At 39.2% G+C, this 23,833-nt stretch overlaps 1 protein-coding gene across 1 annotated transcript in view; it reads left to right on the top strand.

The window, feature by feature from the left end:
- Positions 1 to 17,449: 17,449 nt before the first annotated feature.
- FZD6 (frizzled class receptor 6) overlaps positions 17,450 to 23,833 on the top strand; it is a 36,575-nt gene continuing 30,191 nt past the window's right edge. The window contains exons 1-2 of the mRNA XM_065895180.1: positions 17,450 to 17,558; positions 18,528 to 18,860. Of these exons, the coding sequence (XP_065751252.1) occupies positions 18,684 to 18,860 (177 nt within the window). The 5' untranslated portion in view covers positions 17,450 to 17,558; positions 18,528 to 18,683. The remainder of the gene's footprint in view (positions 17,559 to 18,527; positions 18,861 to 23,833) is intronic.

Consider the following 23,833-nt stretch of genomic DNA (forward strand, 5'->3'; position numbering starts at 1 on the left):
AATCCCACAGTAATGCAACCCTGCAATTTAAATGACAGAAATTTTTGGACGACCCCACTTATGGAACTCTAGGAGGATTTACAGGTATGGATAATAAAAGTTGTCTTTAGACCAGTGGTAATCAAACTTCAGTGTGTAGCAAAATTACCTGGAGGGCTTCTGAAAACACAGATCTACTGGGCTCCACCCTCAGAGCATCTCATTCAGGAGGTCCTGAGTGGATCTGATAATTTGAGTTTCTAAGGAGTTACCCAGTGATGCTGATGCTGCTGGTCATTCTGACCAGTACTCAGCAGTACCTCATTGTAGTTCTGATTTGCATTTCTCTAATAACTGAGGCTTACTATTGTTGCCAGAACTACTGACACATCACTGAGGCCCAGTGCTTCCACAGCTGCCACCCACTGACCAGCAGCAGCTGTGGGCCACTAAAACTGCCTAATGGCACTGGAGTTTGTAGCCATTCTCCCCTTCTCCCACCTCCCATCAGTGTCTTCCATTGGCACTGGGAGTTTATTGAAAGGAAATGTAGTTTTCAGGATCTAGAATTCAGCACTGTCCAGTAGAACTTTCTGCAGTGATGGAATGATGGAAATGTTCTATCATCTTTGCTGTCTGATACAATAACCACTAGCCACTTGGGGACTACTGAGTGCTTGAAATGTGGCTGCTATGACTGAGGAACTGAATTTTAAGTTGTGTTTAATTTTAAATTTGTAACTTGAAGAATCACATGTGGCTAGTGGTTTCTGTATTGGACAATGCAGATTTAGCATCCTGCAATGCAGAGCAGATCATGGAAGGGCTAGATTGGAGCTGAGAGCAAACAGGCAAATGACTGGTAGAGGGTCAAAGGTCAGAGAGACCTGGGTTCCATCTTGCTCTCTACTTACTAGTGTGTAACCCTGGGCAAGTTACCCGTTCTCTAGAAGCCATCTGTAAAAATGGCAATGATAATAGTACTTACCTCCTAGGATTAGAGAGTTATTAGTAGAACCAAACAAGATGACGCAACCATTCAGCAAGTGCCTGACTCATGTTAAGTACCAAATAAATGTTCATTATAATTATCATCTAAAATAAATATTTCCAAAATTTTTATTGGGAGGGAGAGGGTAAGATACAGGAAGTCTTTAGAGAGATGGTAGTCTAATTTGTTTCCCAATGTTTCTTTTAGCTATAATTCTATGCCTATATTTGCTGAACATTTTCCTTTCCTATGTTATTCTTTGTCTCTTTGTCTAGCAAGAGATTTTAGTCTTTCTATCCTTCTTATAATATATATAGACTGTTTGGTTGTTTTTTGTTTTAACTTGACTGATAATTACCATACTATTAAAGCCATACTATTATGGAAAACTGACTTAATTATCATACGTTATAGAAGCTCACAATTATGCCAAAATAACGTTTGTTGGACTTGACACAGTGATAGAAGTTTTCTTGCTTTTTACTGTTTTGTTCCCAGGGGTGATTTCTCTGGCACCACTATGACATGCTCTGAGGCTTTAGTCACACTTTATTACACTGTATGTTTATGTTTACCTTTTCCTTATCATATTCTGAAAGATTTGTAAATGTTTTACAATAGTTCTAATATGATACTTAATTTATTACCAAATATATTATTTTGTGCTCAAACTAGCTATCTTTCCCACAATCTTTTCTGCTTTTTTGATGGTTTGGATAAACAGACTAACATCTGGATACTTATTTTTTACACAAATAACATTGATATGGCCTATATGTTGTCAGCTGCTTACAGAACACATATTCCAGTTGAAAATGACAGGAATTTCACAGGACATAGCCATCCTTGCAAGGGTGTTGGAGGAGCATCTTGTCTTGGTTCAAGTCAGAAACAGTGCTAATGAGACACACCCAGGAGTGAAATAATTCTCTCATGAGTGTAAAAAAAAAAAAATAATAAATATATATATATATATATATATATATATATTTGCTCATCTACATTGTTAAACATGGTACATTTCTTAGATAACTTATGAGGGAGCCCCATGAGGAAAGGGTAAACATAAAAGGAATGTTGAGCTTTAAATGGAACCTAACACAACAGTAGCAAGATGAGGCTGCAAGCAGCCAGTGGGCTGTGATTAGTATTCCCTGATGACATGTCCATGGCACTTAAGCCAGTCAAAGCCGTGTATGCTCTGAATTTTTCCTGTGTATATGCTATTAGCACTAGTGGGAGAGCTTTACATTAAGAAAAAAAAAAAAATCACAGGGTCCCAGTTCTGCCATCCTGTCCCTCTCATGTTAAATCTAGTCTTCACATCTGGGAGAGTGATCCTTAAGGCCGGCGTTTGCTAAGACTAGGATCATTTTTTTTTTTTTTAAAGCAGTCTAAGGCACTAGAACATAGAAGTCAGTAATTTGCTACAATCTTCCTTTCTAACTCTGAACAACATTTAAGCCAACAGCGGGAGATTAGCCGCAGGTCATCAGTTAGTGTTGTCTTTCAATTTTAAGTTATTTCCACATAGGTTATGCATACGAGACTGTCACTTGAATAAAATCAGAAGAAATGCACGTGAGAAAATGCAGATGAGATGAAGAGGCAGTCAAACAGTTGTTTTCCTACACTTTGGAGGACACAGAAAGGAAAACATAAGAAAGCTTATTCAGCATTTACCTGTAACATTTGACAGTGCTATTACCGCTTTCCAAAAGAGACTCTGTCTAGTTGCTGTCCCCTGAGTTACAGCTGCTGTGACGCCCTTTAGCACTGTGTGAAACTCCTGGAATGATGCCTGGACAAAAGGGGGTAATTTCTCTCTAACTTTGGCTTTCTAGACCACGATTCTTGATTATCAACAAGAGCGTGGCGTGGCACATTCGTGGGGAGCTGAGACTCACAATATGAGATTATTTAATCTTGGAAGGGCTTTGAATTCCCATTTTCTGGCACTCTCTATGGTCATCCCAACACTCCTGCATAACTCTACCTCTGATAAAAGGAGTAAGAGAACCTGGAGGAAGGGAATCTTGGGCTATTAGAGCTGCAAGCTACCCTGGGGACCACAGAATCCATCTCCTCCCTTACACATTAAGGTAAAGCTAGAGTGGCCTGACCCAAGTTTTCTTATGATTCTTTCCATGATGCCATGCTACACATCATGAAAAAGCATCAAGTAAAATTCACAGCGTCCATCTAGTAGAGAGTGGGCAGTGGAGGGACTCACTAAGCATCAGGTACCATGCTAAGGGTTTTATGTACATTCTCTCATATGTTCCTCATACCAAATCTATAAATTATTAGTATTCTCATTCTGCAGATTTATAAACTGAGGCTTTGAGAATTTAAGTCACAGAATAGTAAATGGCTGAGCCAGGATTCATACCCAGTTATGTCTGACTGGAAAGGCCATGTATTCAAACTGCTACACCATACTATATTATCTGTGTACAGTATAACTCATTCTAAAGAAAGAAGCATTGCCAAGAAGTGGAGAGTAACTTGAGACCCCAGGAGACCGTGAGATCCCAGGAAACATATCCAGGGCTAAAATCATCCCTTGATAATAATAATAATAGTGATAGTTGCCATTAACTGAGGGCCTACTAAAGGCCAGGCACGTTATATTTGTTACTTCATTTAATTATCACAACCACCTTGTGAGGTAGAGATATTATATACCCAATTTTCACATGAGGAAACTGAGAATTAGAGAAATTAAATTTTCCAAATCACATAGTTGGCAAGTGGTAGAATGAAACTTTGCATTAAATATGAGTGCTTTGAAACACCATGCTATTTGTACTAAGATGAGTGCCTGGCCCATGGAATCTGTTTCATAAACATTAAATGCATGAACAAGTGAATGAAAAAAAATGCACGAATGGGAACTAGAGTAGAGTATGTACCTGTTATGTAATGCCCAAGTAGGCCTTAATTAGAATCTTTTGAAAACAAATAAGTAATGCATACATAATGTACTGTTTTGCTCCAAAAGTTAGAACTGGGACAAATCAGTGGAAATTGCAGACTTCATGTGGCTTCCTGTACAGGAATCTGGCTTCAAAAAGTTCATTGCCTAGATGACCTTTAATTCTGTGATTCAAAGATTCTGTGAGAGTCAGTGTCTCTACAGAGGCATAATAAAGAAAAGCGTTTTAACAATGAGAGCTGCCTGGTAAAACAGTGACCTGCCCATTTTTGAGGGTGTTCCAGCTACATGACCACCTGCTGGAAAATCTGTAGAAGAAATTATTAAATTGGGCACTGTAGAAGATTGTTTGCAAAACAATGGCTGCAATTATTTTCTTCCCTTTTTCCACTCCCCTTTGCAAGATGACATTGGAGCTCTGCCCATTGAGAGATGGCATTTACCCACCCCTTGAATCTGGGCTGGCCTTGTGGACTGCAATACTATGCCAGTTCTGAGTCTAGATCTCAAAAGGCCTTGCAGAGTTTCACTCTCGTTCTAGAAATTTCTGAGACCCATATGAACAAACCCTAGCTAGAGTAGTCCGCTGGAGAATGCCGGGCCATATGGAGAAGTATCACAGCCAATAGCCATCCTACCTCTGGAAGCAGAGTCGCCTAGCTGACCTGTAGCTGATCACAGATACATGAGAGAGCTTAACCTTTAAATTCATGGGCAATAGTGGTTGTTGTGTGTTTCTCAAAAGCACCTCCTGAGATGAAAGGAAGAGATAGGGAATGCCCGATGTCCCAATCAGAATAGGTCATGCCACCATCATCTACCTGTATTCCAGAAGGCCTCCAGGGACTTTCTTCAATGGACTTAGTGGTCAACATTAATTGGGCATCTTACTACTCTCCAGGCCATAGTTTTAATGCTTTATGTAAATTAATTCTTAAGCCTCAAAAGACCTAGTGAGAAATGTATTATTATTGAACTGATTTGACAGATATAGAAACCACGCCAGAGAACTGAAGGCACTTATCTAAGGTACAGAGTTAGTAAACGTCTAGCATATGTTTTGAACTCAGGAAGTCCAAAGCTCCAGCCCTAGCTGTTAGCCATACTACTCTGCCTCTTGCTGTCTGACATAAAGGAGAAGATTGCCTGCGGGAACTATATATACCTTCACAAAACCTGGTAGTTGTAAATACTCCCCCAATGCCTCTCACCAGGCTCTCTTTACAGAGCCTGGGATGTCACCGAATACCTCATTCATTTTCCAGGCCTCTCCCATCTCAAAGTTGTTTTTCTTACTTCCCGTTCCTAAGGAATTCCATTGTTAAAGTTTAGAACCATGATCAGGAGAAATGTTTTAAAAGACTCATTACCCAAAGCATGGGAGCAATTAGGAAAAAAAAACACAAAAACCTCCTTTTCCAAAAGAGAATCAATTTTCCAGTATAAGAGTTTCCATCCTACCCAGGAATGAAAATGTGCATAAATTAGGTTTAGAAAAATATATGAGATGGGCTTATGCAAAAAGGCTTAACCAGGGAATCAAATGCTAAATAAAATGACAAAAGCAGATCTTAATGTCCAAGATGTATTGGGTTTTTTTCCTCCATGATACAGTTTCCCTGCAGCTCATATATTTACAAAATGTCTCAAATCACTGTTTTTCTTGTTGAATAAAATGGACTGCCAACACTTCAACCATAGGTGAACCAGTCCAACAGGAAAAGAGCCAAGGAATATATCCATTCCAACATTTTTTGCAGTCTGCTAGTGTATAGCTCTTTGGGAGAACACCAATTGCCAAACTGGATGAAAAATGACCAAAGCATACACACTTTTCTAGACATTTCCTCTGCCTTATCTAATTTTTCCATTAGAGCAGGAGGTAGCACGCATGTCCCTCTCATTCTGTGTGTGTTTAGAGACCTCTCGTGGGAGAGTGGGTATCCTCTATCTCTTTCCACTCCCATCCCAGTGCTAGGGATTTGACCCTAACAGAGTAGTGTGAATGCCTGTGTGTCTGCATGCAGACCTTCCCTTTATTTTACCCATTTGTCTAACTAATTATATTATTCTGTAATCTCAACTCCTTCTTGCCTGTGGCTTTTTAAGGCCCTGATAGGGACTCCTAACTTCACCTACCCCATCAAGCTCACCTAACCATCAAGCTCTCAAAAGCAAGATTCCAATCTTCTGGGAAGTTTTCCTGGAACCCTTTCTTTTTCTTTTCCTCTTCCTTTCTCTTTTTCTTTTTCTTTTCTTCTTTTTAATAGACTTTATATTTCAGACTGGCTTTAGGCTCACAGCAAAGTAGAGGGGTAAGTACAGAGAGTTCCCATATACTCCCTGCCCTCACACACACAGCCGCCCCACTATCAACATCCCCGCCAGAGTGGTGCGATTTGTTGCAACTGATGAACCTACATCGGCATCATCATCCCTCAGGGATCATACTTTACATTAGGGATCACTCTTGGTGTTGTACCTTCAGTGAGTTTTAACAGATGTCTAATGCTATGTATCCACCAGTATAGTATCATGTAGAATAGTTTCACTGCCCTAAAAATCCTCTGTGCTCTTCCTATTCATCCCTCCTTCCCCTCTAACCCCTGGCAACCACCCATCTTTTACTGTCTCCATAGTTTTGCCTTTTTCAGAATGTCATAGAGTTGGAATCATACTATAGTTCTGTAGCTTTTTCAGATTGTCTTCTCTCAGTAATATATATTTAAGATTCCTCCATGTCTTCTCATGGCTTGATAGCTCATTTCTTTTTAGTACTGAATACTATTTCATTGTCTGGATGTACCACAGTTTATTTATCCATCCACCCACTGTCTCAGTCAGCTTGGGCTGCTATGGCAAAACACCATAAACTTGGAGGCTTAAACAACAAACATTTACTTCTCACAGTTCTGGAGCCTGGGAAGTGCAAGATCAAGGCATCAGTGGATTCGGTGCACTTCCTGGCTCACAGATGGCTGCCTTGTGGCTGTATCCTTACATGGTAGAAAAAGAAAGCTCTGGTGCTCTTCTTCCTCTTGCAAGGAACTAATCCCATCATGGGGGCTCCACCCTCATGTCCTCATCTAAATCTACTTACCTCCCAAAGACCCCACCTCCTAATAACATCACATTAGAGGTTAGGGCTTCAACATATGAATTTGGGAGTGGGGAGGGGACACGGACATTCAGTCCCTAACACTACTGAAGGACATTTTGGTTGATTCCAAGCTTTGGCTATCACAAATAAAATTGCTGCAAACATCAGAGAGCAGGTTTTTGCATGGGCATAATTTTTCGTCTTATTTCGGTAAATACAAGGGGGTTTGATTGCTAGATCATATGGTTGCATGGAAAGTTACCGACCAGGGTCCCTGGACGCTTTAATCAATAGAAATTGATGAGGTCAGACAAGGAATTCAGGCAAGACTTTACTGGGACACATGCTGCAGCACGAGGGAGCGAAAACAAGTATGAGGTGCCCTTGCTTGCTCCCCGAGGGGTGGCAGGGGGTGGGCTGGTTCCTTAAAGGGGGGGAGGGTGGGAGTGGATTGGTGGGTCAGGCTGGAGGGGTGGCTTGTGTGATGCCGTGTGTGCAGGGATCGTGCACAGGGTCCTGCTTTTGCTCCTGGCACCTCAGAAGTGGCAGCTGGGTTTGGCCTTTTTGTATCTTGTTGTTCATGACTTACCCCAACTGCACATGCACACAGTTATTTTTAGTCCCTTGTAGTTTCTTTGTATTCTGTTGCTCGAGGAGATCTTTGTCCAGGTGCATGCACTGCAGCAAAGGGTCCCAGGTCCCAGGTCCCATCCTATCTCAGTAAGAGTATGTGTAGTTTTGTAAGAAACTGCCACACAGTCTTCCAAAGTAGCTGTACAATTTTTCATTCCCACTGGCAACTGAATGAGAATTCCTGTTGTTCCACATCCTTGTCAGCATTTGGTGTTGTCAGTGTTCTGGATTTTGGCCATTCTAATAGATGTATAGTGGTATCTCATTGTTGGTTTTAGTACTGTGTTTTTCTTTTTTCTTTTCTGTTGTATATATACTACATTGTAAGATTTTCCTACAAAATGTTTTTATAAAAGTAATATATGCTCTATAAAAGTCCCCTTTGCACATCAGCCTCTGCCTTAGACTCTAATATTCTAACCAGCCACAAGGGACCCAACATCAACAGTTTCTTATACCTCCTTAGAAGTATATCTTTTAATCTCTCCTCTGCATCTCTATCCCTCCCACCATGTCCTGGTCTCACCCAACTCAAGCCTAGACCTGTCAGTGTGTTTTTGCTTTTAAATAATTAAATTTATTTAGGAAAACTTTCTGTAACTTTCATATTTGTTTTATAATTACAGTAAGCCCAGAGAAACGATTTTACAGTCTCTGGTGTCTCTGGTTGTTGAACTACCCATGTAATTCTCTTACTGTCGTTTTTGCTACAGTGGATTTATTCATCAAATTCAAATACAATATTTATTTTATCCAGAGTTTTTACTAAAAGGGAAATATTTTATTCATAAAATTCCTGTTTAAATTACCTCTCTTTTTAAAATAAAATATTATCCTTAAGATTATAATCCATTCAATTTGAGCAAAAGTATAGTTATTTAAGTAAAAAGTACATGTTCAAATTAAAAATGAAAGTGATTATATGAAATTATCCATAAAAAGAGATTGAAATTGACCCAAGTTTTTATTGTGGTTTTAGTTGTTCATTAGTAGGTTTATTTGGAAGCTGAATCCACCTTGAGTGTGGATTCTACTTTCCGATAAGGCAGTGTGGGAAAGAAAATCCACCCAATGGAAGAGGGTGATAAAGACCACTTCCCCATCCCCCATCCTCACCCTCCACCTCCACCCCAATGGGAAGAAATGCCTCATCGTGAATGGAGAAGGTGAAGGGCCAGGCCAAGCAATGCGGGAGAAGGACTTCCTTTTCCCATGAACTCTCCCTTTGGCAGCAAGGGCCTCTAGATTGGAGGAAGGGGTGGAGGGCCAAAGACTGGCGCGGCCTTCCCTGGCTTGAAGATTTCTGCAACAAGAACGGGCATGTACATGTCCTGCTCAGCACTCCATTTCCCCTCAAATAAATTAATTAATTAAAGTTTTAAGCTTTGCCAAAGTTATACAAACAAAAGTTAACTAGTTATACAGGTTTATTATTAATAAGAACATAGGTCAGTAACCTCACCTCCCGTTATTTCCCCTTACCTAGAGGAAATCAGTTAGACTCTTTTAATTGTTATTAACTGCCTCAAAGTCCACCTGAATTACTCCATTTCTCCGGCCTCCACTATCTTGTTTTCCTCCTTTCAAGAGGAACGAATTCTGATTGTAAGTTTCTTGAAGATTACAAATTTTAGGGACTCTTTTTTTTTTGTGTGTGTGGTACGCGTGCCTCTCACTGTTGTGGCCTCTCCCGTTGCGGAGCCAGGCTCCGGACGCGCAGGCTCAGCGGCCATGGCGCACGGGCCCAGCCACTTCGCGGCATGCGGGATCCTCCTGGACCGGGCACGAACCCGTGTCCCCTGCATCGGCAGGCGGACTCTCAACCACTGCGCCACCAGGGAAGCCCTAGGGACTCTTTTTAAGAGAAGGTCAGATTTCAAATGTAAAATTAAATGGAGCTCTGAGGCTTGAGCTTCATGGTAAATCTGCCTCTGCCTTCCAGTGAAAACACACAAGGCCTATTGTTTTAAACTATCCTGTTTCCCAATCCACATACCATGTCTGGAACACCAAATCTCTCAAAAATTTTACATTCCATTGCTTCTGAAAGCCCACCTCCTCTATAAAATCTTTTCTACTCAACAGCAGAAACAGTGATATTTCTTTAATTCCAGTTTCTCTAAAATTTAATTCCATATTTTCCTCCACTTATCACCCTACAACACATACTTATCCCATTTGTTTTAAGTCCATTTTAGAAAATGACATATAGTCATGAGCAGCCCATGATGCACAATTAGGTATAAAGTTGGCTTTGCATATCAAAGGACATTAGTTATTATCTTTATCATTACATTTGAGGCAGAAGCCCTTTTCTAGGTGCAAAAAGATTTAGGGAAATACAGTTTCTAGTATTTGACTTAATATAGCTGATTGGCTAGAAAAAGGGACAAAATATTAAATATTAAAGATGACCAGATGGAAAGTAGTGAAGCCACTAAAAACAAAACCAAGTAGGGTAAAAATCACAGGCACAGAATGCAACTCAAAGCATTAGTAGAGCTGAAGCTGTTTTTTGTTCGCATTATGAAACTCTTTACCTGCAAATGACAATACCAGAGCTCCAACAAGGCAATCTTATACATCAAACTGTCATGAAAATATGTGGCTCTTTCCTGCAGTGTCACGTTACTACCAAAATTTTTATTTTCCAGTAATACTGGAGGTAGTAATTAGAAGGTGTATTATTTCTGGCCAACCATAATGGATACAACCACAGCAAAAGGTTAATTGTTATGCTACAAACACTGCAGTAATTAGCTTTTTCTTTTTTTGAATAGATCTTTATTGGAGTATAATTGCTTCACAATACTGTGTTAGTTTCCATTGTACACCAAAGTGAATCAGCCATATGCATACATATGTCCCCATATCCCCTCCCTCTTGAGCCTCCCTCCCACCCTCCCTATCCCACCCCTCTAGGTCATATGGTACCCATGAACCTAGTTGCAGGGCAGTAATTAGCTTTTAAAGCAGGGCTCGACAGGCAACATCAAGTAAAAGCTTTTAAATAAAGGTTATCCTCGATGTTGTGCCCGTAGACTCCCCTAAATTAAGTCAATAAGCCATCAAATTCACACGTGTCACCTGGAGGGACTGGAGCCATGGGGAGAGCTTTCAAGGGTTAGACCAAGAAGAGTTTGGGAGGAAACTTCAGGAGGGAAGTAGCACATGCAGCCCAAGTTCCTCTCTTTCCCTCTGTTCTTTTCTATGCCTCTGCTCAGTTCAGACCCCTCCAGTGGAGGTCCCCCTACTGCTGTTTGCTCCCCAGCCCCCAAACGCCTGGGCATCAGGTGAGTGGTCACAAGCAGGCCTATCCACATGTTTGTAGGCCCCAGGCAAGAGTACAAAGGAGGGCACCGTGCTCTATTTATTTCTTTCTTTTATGGAAGTATAGTTGATTTACAATGTTGTGTTAATTTCTGGTGTACAGCAAAGTGATTCAGTTATACGTGTATATATATTCTTTTTCATACTCTTTTCCATTATGGTTTTTCCATTCAGGATACTGAACATAGTTTCCAATGCTATACAGTAGGACTTTGTTTTTATCTATTTTATATATAGTAGTTTGTATCTGCCAATCCCAGACTCCTAATTTATCCCTCCCCCACCCCCTTTCCCCTTTGGTAGCCATAAATTTGTTCTCTATGTCTGTGAGTCTGTTTCTGTTTTGTAAATAAGTTCACTTGTGTCATATTTCAGATTCCACATGTATGGGATATCATATGGTATTTGTCCTCTTCCTGACTTACTTCACTTAGTATGATAATCCCTAGGTCCACCCATGTTGCTGCAAATGGCATTATTTCATTCTTTTTTATGGCTGAGTAGTAGTATTCTATTGTGTATATATACTTCATCTTCTTTATCCATTCATCTGTCAATAGACACTTAGGTTGTTTCCATGTCTTGCCTATTGTAAATAGTGCTGCTATAAACGTTGAGGTGAATGTATCTTTTCAAATTATAATTTTGTCTAGATATACGCCCAGGAGTGGGATTGCTGGATCATACAGCAACTCTATTTTTAGTGTTTTTGGAACCTCCATACTGTTTTCCATAGTAGCTGCGCCTCTATGTTTACATAGTTAAAAGTCATAAATCAAGCTAACAAACTGTTAAATAAAATATGTTCAGTCTTCCTACATTTATCCTAAGATAAAAATTTTGTAATGTATACAGCTGTAGTTTAATGAGTATGGACAAGCTATCAGCGATGAAAAAATTTAATTAATATCGTGTGTGTCTGCATAGTCTGGTGATAGGCTGTAGATGTTTGGATAAGTAATAAAATAAAAATTCACACAACTTACTCTATGAAATTTATTTTTTCCCCTTCATTTCAGCAAAATCAATTAATATGCTGTTATAATCATGATTTTCATATTGATATAACCAGTGTTCTATTAATAATAATGCCAAATTACATAATATTGTAGCTTTGGAATTTTAAAATTTAATTTCTTGGAGAAACTTTGTTCTGCTAAGGCAGTAGCAGTTGGAATTGTCAATCAAATTCTTAAAACAATACTTATTTTAGAAAATGAAGGATTGGGGTTTCTGGTCTGGCATGTAAAGAGTATAGAAGCCATCACTCCATCCTAACAAGTAAAAAGCTGAACAAACTGAAAATCAACAACTCTTTCTTAGATCTGTTAGAGAATTGAGATCACAAAACAAACTGCTGCTCCCAAAATTGGAGAGACAAACAGGCAGAACAGAGGATAACAACTTACTGGGCAGAAACCTCCAGGGGGACCAGTAGGCGGTATGAAAACCTGAACTGTAATAGATGAACTCCTGGAGACTCAGTGCAGAAGACTGCTAGAGTTAAAAACTCCATAGGGACCCAGTCTTTGGGGGATACCCACACTTTTGTGAGTTTTATTTTCTGAAGCTCTACCAGATTCTCACAGTGAATATTGGAGAAAAAGCCCCTTACATTTCTGGCAGGGAGGAAAACAAAGGAAAAAATTTGAAATATGTCAGAGCATTCTGTTCTTAACCAGACCTGCTCTTCTGAGAAATTATCTTACCAGAGGCTAATCTATTGGGGTTTTATCAGAGCCTAACTGACCAGGGGGAAGAGAAATACCCAATCCCAGCCCACTCTAGCCATACTATCCCACCTAATGGGGATATAAACTGAGAAGCACTTGTGAAGTTCATAGCCCAAGGCCACAGGCTCACTAAAAGACTGAGACCTAATCATAGGTCTATAGAATGCTTCCCACACCACCCCCACCTTAACACCACAGTACTGAAGCCTTGTTTACCCAAGTTCCTTTTACCCAGTACATCATGTCTGACTTTCAACAAAAAGTTACATGGCATACTATAAAGCAAAAAACCCAATTTGAAGAAACAGAGCAAGCATCAGAACCAGACTCAGATATGGCAGTAATGTTGAAATTATCAGATCAGAAATTTAAAATAACTATGATTAATATGCTAAGAGCTGTAAGAGAAAAAGTAGACAACATGCAAAAGCAAATGGATAATGTAAGCAGATAAATGGAAATTCTAAGAAAGAATCACAAAGAAATGCTAGAGATCAAAAACAGTGTAATGGAAATGAAGACTGCTTTTAATGGGCTCTTTAGTAGACTGGACACAGTTGAGGAAAGAACCTCTGAGCTTGAGGATATGTCAATACAAACTTCCGAAACTGAAAAGCAAAGAGAGACAAAAGATTGAAAAAAAAATCGAATAAAATGTCCAGGAACTCTGGGACAACTACAAAAGTGTAACATATGTGTAATGGGAATACCAGAGGAGAAGAAAGAGAGAAAGGAACAGAAGAAATATTTGAAGAAATAATGACTGAGAATCTACCCCAAATTAATGTCAGGCACCAAACCACAGATATAGGAAGCTCAGAGAACACCAAGCAGGATAAATGCAGAAAACAAACATTACACCTAGGCATATCAAATGCATACTGCAGAAAATTAAAAATAAAGAAAAAATCTTGAAGCCAGAGTGGGGGGAAAATCTTACTTATGGAGGAGGAAAAACAAGAATTATATCCAACTTCTCCTCAGAAATCATGCAAGCAAGAATAGACTGGACTGAAATATTTAGTGTTAAGAGGAAAAAACCCACCAACCTAGAATTCTGTATCCTGCAAAGTCATCCTTCAAAAGTTGAGGAAAAATAAAGACTTTCTCAGTAGAACATTGAGGGAATTTGTTGCTTTGCAAGAAATGTTAAAATAAGCTCTTCAGAGAAAACGAAAATTATATAGGTCAGAAACATGATCTAATAAAGGAAGGAAAAGCATTAGAGAAAGAATAAGTAAAAGCAAACCAAAACTTTTATTTTTCTTATTCTTAATTGATTTAAGAGATAACAGTTCTTTCAAAACAGTAACAGCAACTACATATTCAATGATTATAGCTTATGTATAAGTGAAATAAATGACAGCAGTGATATAAAGGGTGGGAGGGAGGAATTAAGAATTCTTTGTAATTATAAGGCACTTGCACAACTCCTGAAGCAGTATAGTGTTATTTGAAAGTGGACTTGGATGAGTTGTAAACATATATTGCAATCAATAGGGCAACCAATTTTTTTTAAAAAGTAAAAAAAGTATAATTGATATACTAAGAAAGGAGAGAAAATGGAATTATACAAAATGCTCAATTAAAACCACAAAAAGCAGAAGAGTGGAAGGAAAAAAATAGCAACAAGACCAAGGGCAATGAATAGAAAATAGTATCATAATCCAACTATATCAATAATCACTTTAAACATCAATGGTAAAAATCCACTAATTAAAAGGCAGAGATAATCAGAGTGGATGAAAACACAAGTCCCAACAATGTGTTGTCCACAAGAAACCCATTTGAAAAATAAAGACACATATAGATTAAAAGTAAAGGAATGGAGAAGGATATGCCACACTAACACTAATCAAAAGAAAGCTGGAGTAGCTATATTAATTTCAGAAGAGCAGACTTCAGATTTATCATAGGTATACAAGCCTGATTCAACATTTGAAAATTCATGTAATCCATCACATCAACAAGCTAAGGAAGAAAAATCACATAATCATATCAATATATGCAGAAAAAACACTTGATGAAATCCAACACGCATTCAAGATAAAAACTCTCAGCAAACTAGGAATAGAGGGGAAGTTCCTCAACCTGCTAAAGAACATCTACAAAAAACCTACAGCTAACATCATCCTAGAAAGCTAGAAGCTTTCTTGCTGAGATTAGGAATAGGCAAGAATGTTCCTTCTCACTACAGTTCCTTTTCAACATTGTACTGGAAGTCCTAGCTAATGCAATAAGACCAAAAAAAGAAAGAAAGAAAGAAAGAAAAAGTATACGGATTGGGAGGGAAGAAATAAAATTGTTTTTGTTTACAGATGACACGATTGTCTATGTAGAAAATCTGGAAAGATCTACTAAAAGACTCCTGTAACTAATAAGTGATTATAGTATGCTTGCAGGATACAAGGTTAACATAAATCTCACTGCTTTCCTATATACCAGCAATGAACAAATGAATTTGAAATAAAAAATACAATACCAATTAAAAACAAATAAACAACCCCAATACCATTTACATAAACATCCTGAAAAATGAAATACTTGAGCATTAAACTAACAAAATATATATAAGATCAATATGAGGAAAACCACAAAACTCTGATGGAAGAAATCAATGAAGAAATAAATAAATAGAGATAGTTGATGCTCAGGAATAAAAAGACTCAATATTGCCAAGATGCTAGTGCTTCCCAACTAGTGCTTCCCAAATCTATTGATCTATATATTTAATGAAATCCCAGCAAGTTATTTTGTGGATATTGACAAAATGACTCTAAAGTTTATACGGAGAAGAAAAAGACCCAGAATAGCCAACTCAATATTGAGGAATTGAGGAAGAACAAAGTTGGAGACTGACACTACTGACTTCAAGACTCACTACAAAACTACAGTAATCAAGGCAGTGTGGTATTGGTCAAAGAATAGACAAATAGATCAATGGAACGGAATAGAGAGCCCAGAAATAGAGCCATATAAATACAGTCAACTTATCTTTGACAAAGTAGCAGAGGCAATACAATGGAGCAAAGATCATCTTTTCAACAAACAGTGCTGTAATAACTGCATATGCAAAAAAAGAAATAAATCTGGTCACAAATCTTACACGTTTCACAAAGATTAACTCAAAATGAATCACAGACCTAAATTTAAACACAAAACTATAAAACTCCTAGAAGATAACATAGGAGAAAATCTAGAAGTCCTTGGATTTGTGATGATCTAAAAAGATACAACACCAAAGGCACAATCCCTGAAAGAAAAAATTAACAAACTGGACTTCATTAAAATTAATTACTTCTGCTCTGTGAAAGATGAGGTCTACAGAATTAGGCGTTAAACCACAGAATGGCAGAAAATATTTGCAAAAGATATACCTGATAAAAGATTATTATCCAAAATATACACAGGACTCTTAAAACTCAACATAAGAAAACCAACAACCCAATTAAAAGACAGGCCAAAGACCTTAACAGACACCTCATCAAAGAAGATATACAAATGACAAATAAGGACATGAAAAAATGCCCATATCTTATTTCATCAGGGAAGTGCAAATTAAAATAGAGATATCACTAAACACCTATTAGAATAGCCAAAATCCAGAACAGTAACAACATCAAACCTTGGCAAGGGGTTAAACACCAGGAACTCTCAAGCATTGCTGGTGTGAATGCAAAATGGTATAGTCACTTTGGAAGACAGTTTAGCACTTTTTTTTCTTTTATAAAATTGAATATACTTTTACCACATGATCCAGCAATCTGGTTCCTTGCTACTTACCCAAAGGAACTGAAAACTTACTTCCACACAAAAACCTGCACACAGATGTTTTTTATAACAGCTTTATTCATAAGAGCCAAAACTTGGAATCAACCAAGATGTCCTTCAGTAGGTGAATGGATAAATAACCTGTGGTCCATCCAGACCATGCAATATTATTTATCACTAAAAAGAAATGAGCTATCAAGCCATGAGAAGACATGAAGGAATAGTACTGAGTGACAGTGGCCAGTCTGAAAAGGCTACATACCGTACGATTCCACTGGAAAACAGAATATATGACATTCTGGAAAAGACCAAACTTGGTGACAGTATGAAGATCTGGTGATTTTCAAACGTTAGAGGGAAGGGATAAATAGGTAAGCACTGTGAGATGACGCGTGGCACAGCTGGTACTAAAAACTGGGTTGACTCCTAAAGCAGTTGAACTTTCTATTACGGTTCTGCGTCAGCAAAACATAGGACCTGCCAGGGCTGAAATCCCATTGCCACCTGTGCCTCCAGTTGGTGACCAGACTCCCTGAATTAATACAAGGGTTTTTTGGTTTTTTGTTTTGTTTTTTTAAGACAGATACCCAGCAAGTTACCCACTCTCCAACTAAGGTCACTTGGGCAACTGACTTTCCAGAGCAAATTGGCCCCGTTTAAGAATTCTTGGCTCCTGAAATTCGGAATAAATTGGGTTCTTCTAAAAGAAGCTTTATCTGGGATTCTAGGCTGAACCCTTCTGGACGGCACATAAGAGACGGCAAAGTGAAGGGGGCTCCCCGGCCCAACAGAGGAACCCCGACACCGCTCAACCCGGCCCAGCGGGGCCAGCCCAGAACCAGGCCCTGGCGGCGCAGCGCGGGCGGGGCCCGGGCGGAGAGCCAGACCCGCCGCTGCCGCGGCGAGCCGTGACCTGCCCGCCAGACCTGGCGGCGCAGTCTCGCGGGATTCCTCAGCTCTCGCTCCCGGTGCGGCTCCTGAGGTGGCTAGAGTCCCGGACACTCCCGGGAGCCGTCTCTGGTCGCAGGGGTACGGTGGGCTGGACGGGGACGGGGAGGAAGGTGCCTTCGACCGCCGCCCGAGGTGAGGGTCCTCGGGCCCCGACTGGGCGGGCGGCCGCGGCCGGGCGGGTGCCGGGGTGAGCGGGGGCGGGCCTCGAGGGGTGCGGGGCGGGCGGGGGGCGCGCGCTTGTTGCCGCAGGTGTGGGGAAGGCGGCGGCGGCGGCGGGACGGTCCGCACCGGCCAAAGTTTTCCCGGAAGTTGGGGAAAGGCGATGCCGGTCCCCGCGGGGCCAGGGGCAGGTGCCCGGCCCTGGGCCCGGGGCAGGTGCCCGGGGGTGGGGTGAGTTGCCCTGCCTGGCACTGGAAGTCGGGGCATCGGTGTGTGTTGGGGGATGGGATGAGGGCGTGCGATTTTTCGTGGCTCCGGGCCCACAGCCTCCCTCCCACCGAAACTCCGTCGCCGCCGCGGGACAGCTTTGCTCATTTCCCTTTTCCGTGAGATCGCTACTCACCCCAGCCCTTGAATACTAGTTTCGCTCCTCCGCAGTAGGAATCCTGGAAGTCACCCTCTACTTGGCATTTTTAAAAACGTAAAAGTATGTCTCCAGAAGAGTGCCACAAAAACTCGCCCTTTAGAGTCTTTAAAGAATTGAAGAACTCATGAGATCTTAAGGAATTTCCCCGGGACTCGGTTTTCTTGTGCGTAGTAAGATAGACAACAGGGGCTTTTAGGTTTTACAATTCTATCAGCCCTTCTTAACTTATTCCTATCCCCACCATTTTCTCCATCTCACTCATCCAGTGCCCCCCTTTTACCCTGTGTTCCGTACAGCGCAAGCCTCCTATCATCCGTTCCCTAGAGATGAGACTTCCTCAGCAGGCGATAGGATTCTGTGCCAAGGCAGGTGGAAGAGGATCTCGATGGGACGAAATTTTCCGTCGTTTTTCCGGTGTTAGTTACCTAGGGTGAAAATCTTAACTCTGCACTTTGACGTACGCATTTGAGTCTATAACAAACGTTGCTGATACACCCTTTTGGTTGTTTTTACAGTAATTGACCCAGAACTCATTTTCAGGAAAAAGGGCTTCCTTCAAAATGGTAAAATAATTAAACGAGGAATTTGAGCATTTTATCTTTGGATGGAAATCTGAGAATGAAAAGAGCGATTAATCCAAGCCATGTGGTAAAATTAGGAATTTGAAGAGAATGGAAACGTTTACATTTTTGTGGACATGTATTTTTCTACCCCTCATACGAGGGCACAGTCTTTTCACCTGTGAACCAATTACTGTTCCTAGATGTATGAAAATGGCCTACAACATGACATTTTTCCCTAATCTGATGGGTCATTATGACCAGAGTATTGCGGCTGTGGAAATGGAGGTGAGTAGTTCTTCGTATCTTTATGGAAAAATAGTTTATGCTCTTTTCTGGAATAAACTATAAGTAGGACCTTTTTTTAAAAAAAAAAAACACAGACACAGTAGGGGATTTCTTCAAGTTGTATATAAGTCCTACTTTGAATAAATCCCTTTGAGAATTAAATCTCCCTACTAACTTGCGCTCGTGTACATCTGTGGCCCTGCTTAGTGGATTTGCTTAAGATCGGGTTCATTTTATACGAAGTATAGTTATGAATGATTTTGCAATGTCTTGCACCTGTCAAATATTTTGCTCTCCTGAGTAAATTTAGGTAGTTCCTTTAGAAATGTGAATTCTGAATTTTCCTAATTGATTGAACGTGTAATCTCTATTGCCTGGACTAAAAGTGCTTGGATTACATATATTTTCATAAGTAGTTGTTATGTTCACTTGGCCCTGTTTTTCTGAAGCAAATCAATGACTAGAAGATTTTGGGGCTGTAGATAGTGTTTTGCTAAAAAGTGATTTTTTTCTTTAAGCATAGTGCTTCAAGTATTCTTTGTAAGATACCTATTTAAAAAAAAACCAAAAAACAACACACATGTCAGGGGAGGAGCGGAGTGACACTAAAGATTGCCTCAGGTGCCTCAGTTACCTGCCTCTGGTTTAGAGATACGCAGATTGCTAGGGAGGTGTGGGAAGAGTTACCTGTAGAAACCTGTCCTCTCCTACAGATCTGTTAGGTGGATAACTTTCATGAAGGAAAGAAGACAAATGTTTCTGTAGTTTTTTTCCAGAAAAACTGAGGATAGTAAAGGCTTTTTCCCCTCAGATTGTTTCTTTTTTTTTTTATTTTTTTATTTTTTTTTCAGATTGTTTCTTAAAGTTGAAACCCCGGCAGTTTTAATATAGACACAGCTTTAAAAACTGACCAGACTTGCTTTCGCAGCTTCTGAAGTCTTCCATTGTTGTTTAGTTGAATAGTTGTCCAGTTACCTCATTGTAGACTCATGTCTAAAATAGGAAGGCTTTTGAATACTAAGTAGAAGTACTTTTAAAAGATATTGCAAATTATATTACTATAATCTTTCAATGGTTTTTCAAACCAGTGCAAGGTGTCTTTTTGAACACTGAACAGATGATGTGGTGAGACTTCCATTGGTTAATCAGAACCATTTTGATTGTTTAATCTGATTAAATAAAGTATGTGGTATGAGTAACTTCAAGGAATAATTATAACCTTCATTCACATTTTTTCTGATAAGTGTTTTATAACTCATATCTTATAGAGTTCTTAAAAATTTTTTTAAATCTGGTCTCCTTTTTGTGTAGTAGCTACATGCATTTTGAATGCTGACATTGACCTTATAAATTCAGATAATTTAGAATTCCTTATCATAGAGTACCATTATAAGATGATAAGAACTAGTTTTTGTTCTAGACATGTCTTTTTAAAACCAATTGTTTCTGACCCAAAAAAGGTTATTTTTCATTTACCTAGCTTCTTTCCCAGGTAGTTTTGTGTCTGGACTTGATATTAAGAAGGCATTTTTGTTCTTCCCTCCTTTATTTGATTGCTGACATTACTAATCTCTTCATTATATAATCTACACTTTCTCTTAGCCTTTACTATTAAGTTTTATTCCATAAATCACATTTCAGTTGGTTTAAGGATATAAAAGAAAGCCATCAAGCAGTCATTTAATACCAGCATTAACCTACGTTTACAAAAGAAGAAAGGGAAATGGAAAGGCAAAATAATATCAACCTAAATCAGACTTTAAATCCCTATAAATTATCTTTTTGGTCCAGTGTATTACACGTTTCCTATTGCCCCGTTCTTATTTTTCCTTAGCCAGTGGCATTCTCTTTTAGTTCCTGTATTGAATGTCCAAAATTCTATAATTCGAGAGTTGTGACTTAAATATCTTGCAGAGCTTCTTATCCTCTTTTGTGCCATTGACCCATTCTCAGAATTTTAAAATTTAAATAACATGAGTAGGATTACAGAGGAAACCAACTATATTGAAATGTACATCTATTTATAGCCCAGGTTAGGAAGCTTTGAACCTGTCATTATATAGGTGAAGAAACTGAAGCCCAGAAAAATTATGATTTGTCCAAGATCTGAGCGCTATAATCTGATTCAGTCTTCTCTGTCAACATGGACCATAATGTCATCTTTAACGGTTTTTGTGGGGTGTTTATTTTATCCCTGACCTTATTAGATAAAAAAGAAAATATTTCCTAAGATTAGAATGTCCTGTGTTAATTTCAATCTTTGCTGCTTCTTCCTAAACTTCATTTTGATAAAAATTAAGCTGGGAGATTTTTTTTTTAACCTCTAATCAGTTCTACCTTTCTGTTTCTCATCCATGCCTTGAATACAAAGTCTTGTCAAAATTTTTAGATCAAAAATAAAATCCTTTGGCTTCAGCCTGTCCCCTCTGGTGGTGCCAAAGTGATTTCAGTAAAATGCAAATCCATGCAATCCACTCTGGGGTTAAAATTCTTCACCATTTCCCTAAAGCTGGAAAAATAAAGACCTGACTAGTGCAGCACCTAAGGTTCTTTATATGAGACCCTGCCTTCCTGTCCGGCTTCCCATCTCGTTGCTTCCCATGTTACACACTCTGCTTTGGCCAAGCTGACCTGTTTGTAGATGTAGAATTCAGATCCATATTACTCCCTCTCACTTCCGTACAGTTGCACATATTGTATCCACTGCCTCCTGGGCTCCTTACCTACCCTTCTTCATCTGCTCAGTTTCTTTACATCTCAGTTAAAGCAATAACTCTGTGTTTAGCGAAGTATTCCTTTCACCTTTCTCCCAAGCATATTTAGTCAGCTCACTCTCTACACTCTGATAGTACATAATATATACAGCTGTTCTTATACTTACCGTGCTGTATTGCACTTATTTACATGGCTCTCTCCCTAGCTTTTGAGGTTGTTGAGAGTAGGGATGTTTATTCATTTCTATTTCTAATGCCTAGTACAGTGTACAGTGCCTCTGAGCATGGTAGATGTTCAATGAAGGCTAAATAAAGGAAAGGGAGATGTTTCTTATTCTAATAAATCATCAATGAGAATTTTCCCTCCAAATCTTTACCTTCCACCTTTATCTTCTGTAGAGTCTACATGAAAGGCACTAATATTTTTATTTTTTTTATTTTTTATTTTTTTAACATCTTTATTGGAGTATAATTGCTTTACAATGCTGTGTTAGTTTCTGCTTTATAACAAAGTGAATCAGTTATACATATACACATGTCCCCATATCTCTTCCCTCTTGCGTCTCCCTCCCTCCCACCCTCCCTATCCCACCCCTCTAGGTGGTCACAAAGCACTGAGCTGATCTCCCTGTGCTATGCGGCTGCTTCCCACTAGCTATCTATTTTACGTTTGGTAGTGTATATATGTCCATGCCACTCTCTCACTTTGTCACAGCTTACCCTTCCCCCTCCCCACATCCTCAAGTCCATTCTCTAGTAGGTCTGTGTCTTTATTCCCATCTTACCCCTAAGTTCTTCATGACAATTTATTTTTTCTTAGATTCCATATATATGTGGTAGCTGGTAGCATACAGTATTTGTCTTTCTCTTTCTGACTTACTTCACTCTGTATGACAGACTCTAGGTCCATCCACCTCACTACAAATAACTCAATTTCGTTTCTTTTTATGGCTGAGTAATATTCCATTGTATATATGTGCCACATCTTCTTTATCCATTCATCTGTTGATGGACACTTAGGTTGCTTCCATGTCATGGCTATTGTAAATAGAGCTGCAATGAAGATTTTGGTACATGACTCTTTTTGAATTATGGTTTTCTCAGGGTATATGCCCAGTAGTGGATTGCTGGGTCATATGGTAGTTCTACTTGTAGTTTTTTAAGGAACCTCCATACTATTCTCTGTAGTGGCTGTATCAGTTTACATTCCCACCAACAGTGAAAGAGGGTTCCCTTTTCTCCACACCCTCTCCAGCATTTATTGTTTGTAGATTTTTTGATGATGGCCATTCTGACTGGTGTGAGATGATGTCTCATTGTAGTTTTGATTTGCATTACTCTAATGATTAATGATGTTGAGCATTCTTTCATGTGTTTGTTGGCAATCTGTATATCTTCTTTGGAGAAATGTCTATTTAGGTCTTCTGCCCATTTTTGGATTGGGTTGTTTGTTTAATATTGAGCTACATGAGCTGCTTGTAAATTTTGGAGATTGATCCTTTGTCAGTTGCTTCATTTGCAAATATTTTCTCCCATTCTGAGGGTTGTCTTTTCATCTTGTTTATGGTTTCCTTTGCTGTGCAAAAGCTTTGAAGTTTCATTAGGTCCCATTTGTTTGTTTTTATTTCCATTTCTCTAGGAAGTGGGTCAAAAAGGATCTTGCTGTGATTTATGTCATAGAGTGTTCTGCCTATGTTTTCCTCTAAGAATTTGATAGTGTCTGGCCTTACATTTAGGTCTTTAATCCATTATGAGTTTATTTTTGTGCGTGGTGTTAGGGAGTGTTCTAATTTCATACTCTTACATGTACCTGTCCAGTTTTCCCAGCACCACTTATTGAAGAGGCTGTCTTTTCTCCACTGTATATTCTTGCCTCCTTTATCAAAGATAATGTGACCATATGTGTGTGGGTTTATCTCTGGGCTTTCTATCCTGTTCCATTGATCCATATTTCTGTTTTTGAAAGGCCGTAATATTTTTATGTGGTTTACATATCATCCACCTTTGATCTGCCTGAGCCTAGTTCTAATAAAATACATCAGTTGATATCCTCTATGTTCTTGGCCATTATTAGTGTGACACGTGTTTATTTTGAATTTATTCAAAAGATTAGATTTTTTAACCATTTATATTTATTTATATGGAGTGAAAGAATTATCTTTTGATTGGACCATTGTATTATAAACTATATGTGTCAGATTTCTTTTCAAACATTGTACTTTAGTACTTAATCTATAGTCCAGTCAAATACTAAATTAT

Source organism: Phocoena phocoena, chromosome 17, assembly GCF_963924675.1.
Source record: "Phocoena phocoena chromosome 17, mPhoPho1.1, whole genome shotgun sequence".
In the NCBI taxonomy this organism is placed as follows: Eukaryota; Metazoa; Chordata; class Mammalia; order Artiodactyla; family Phocoenidae; genus Phocoena; species Phocoena phocoena.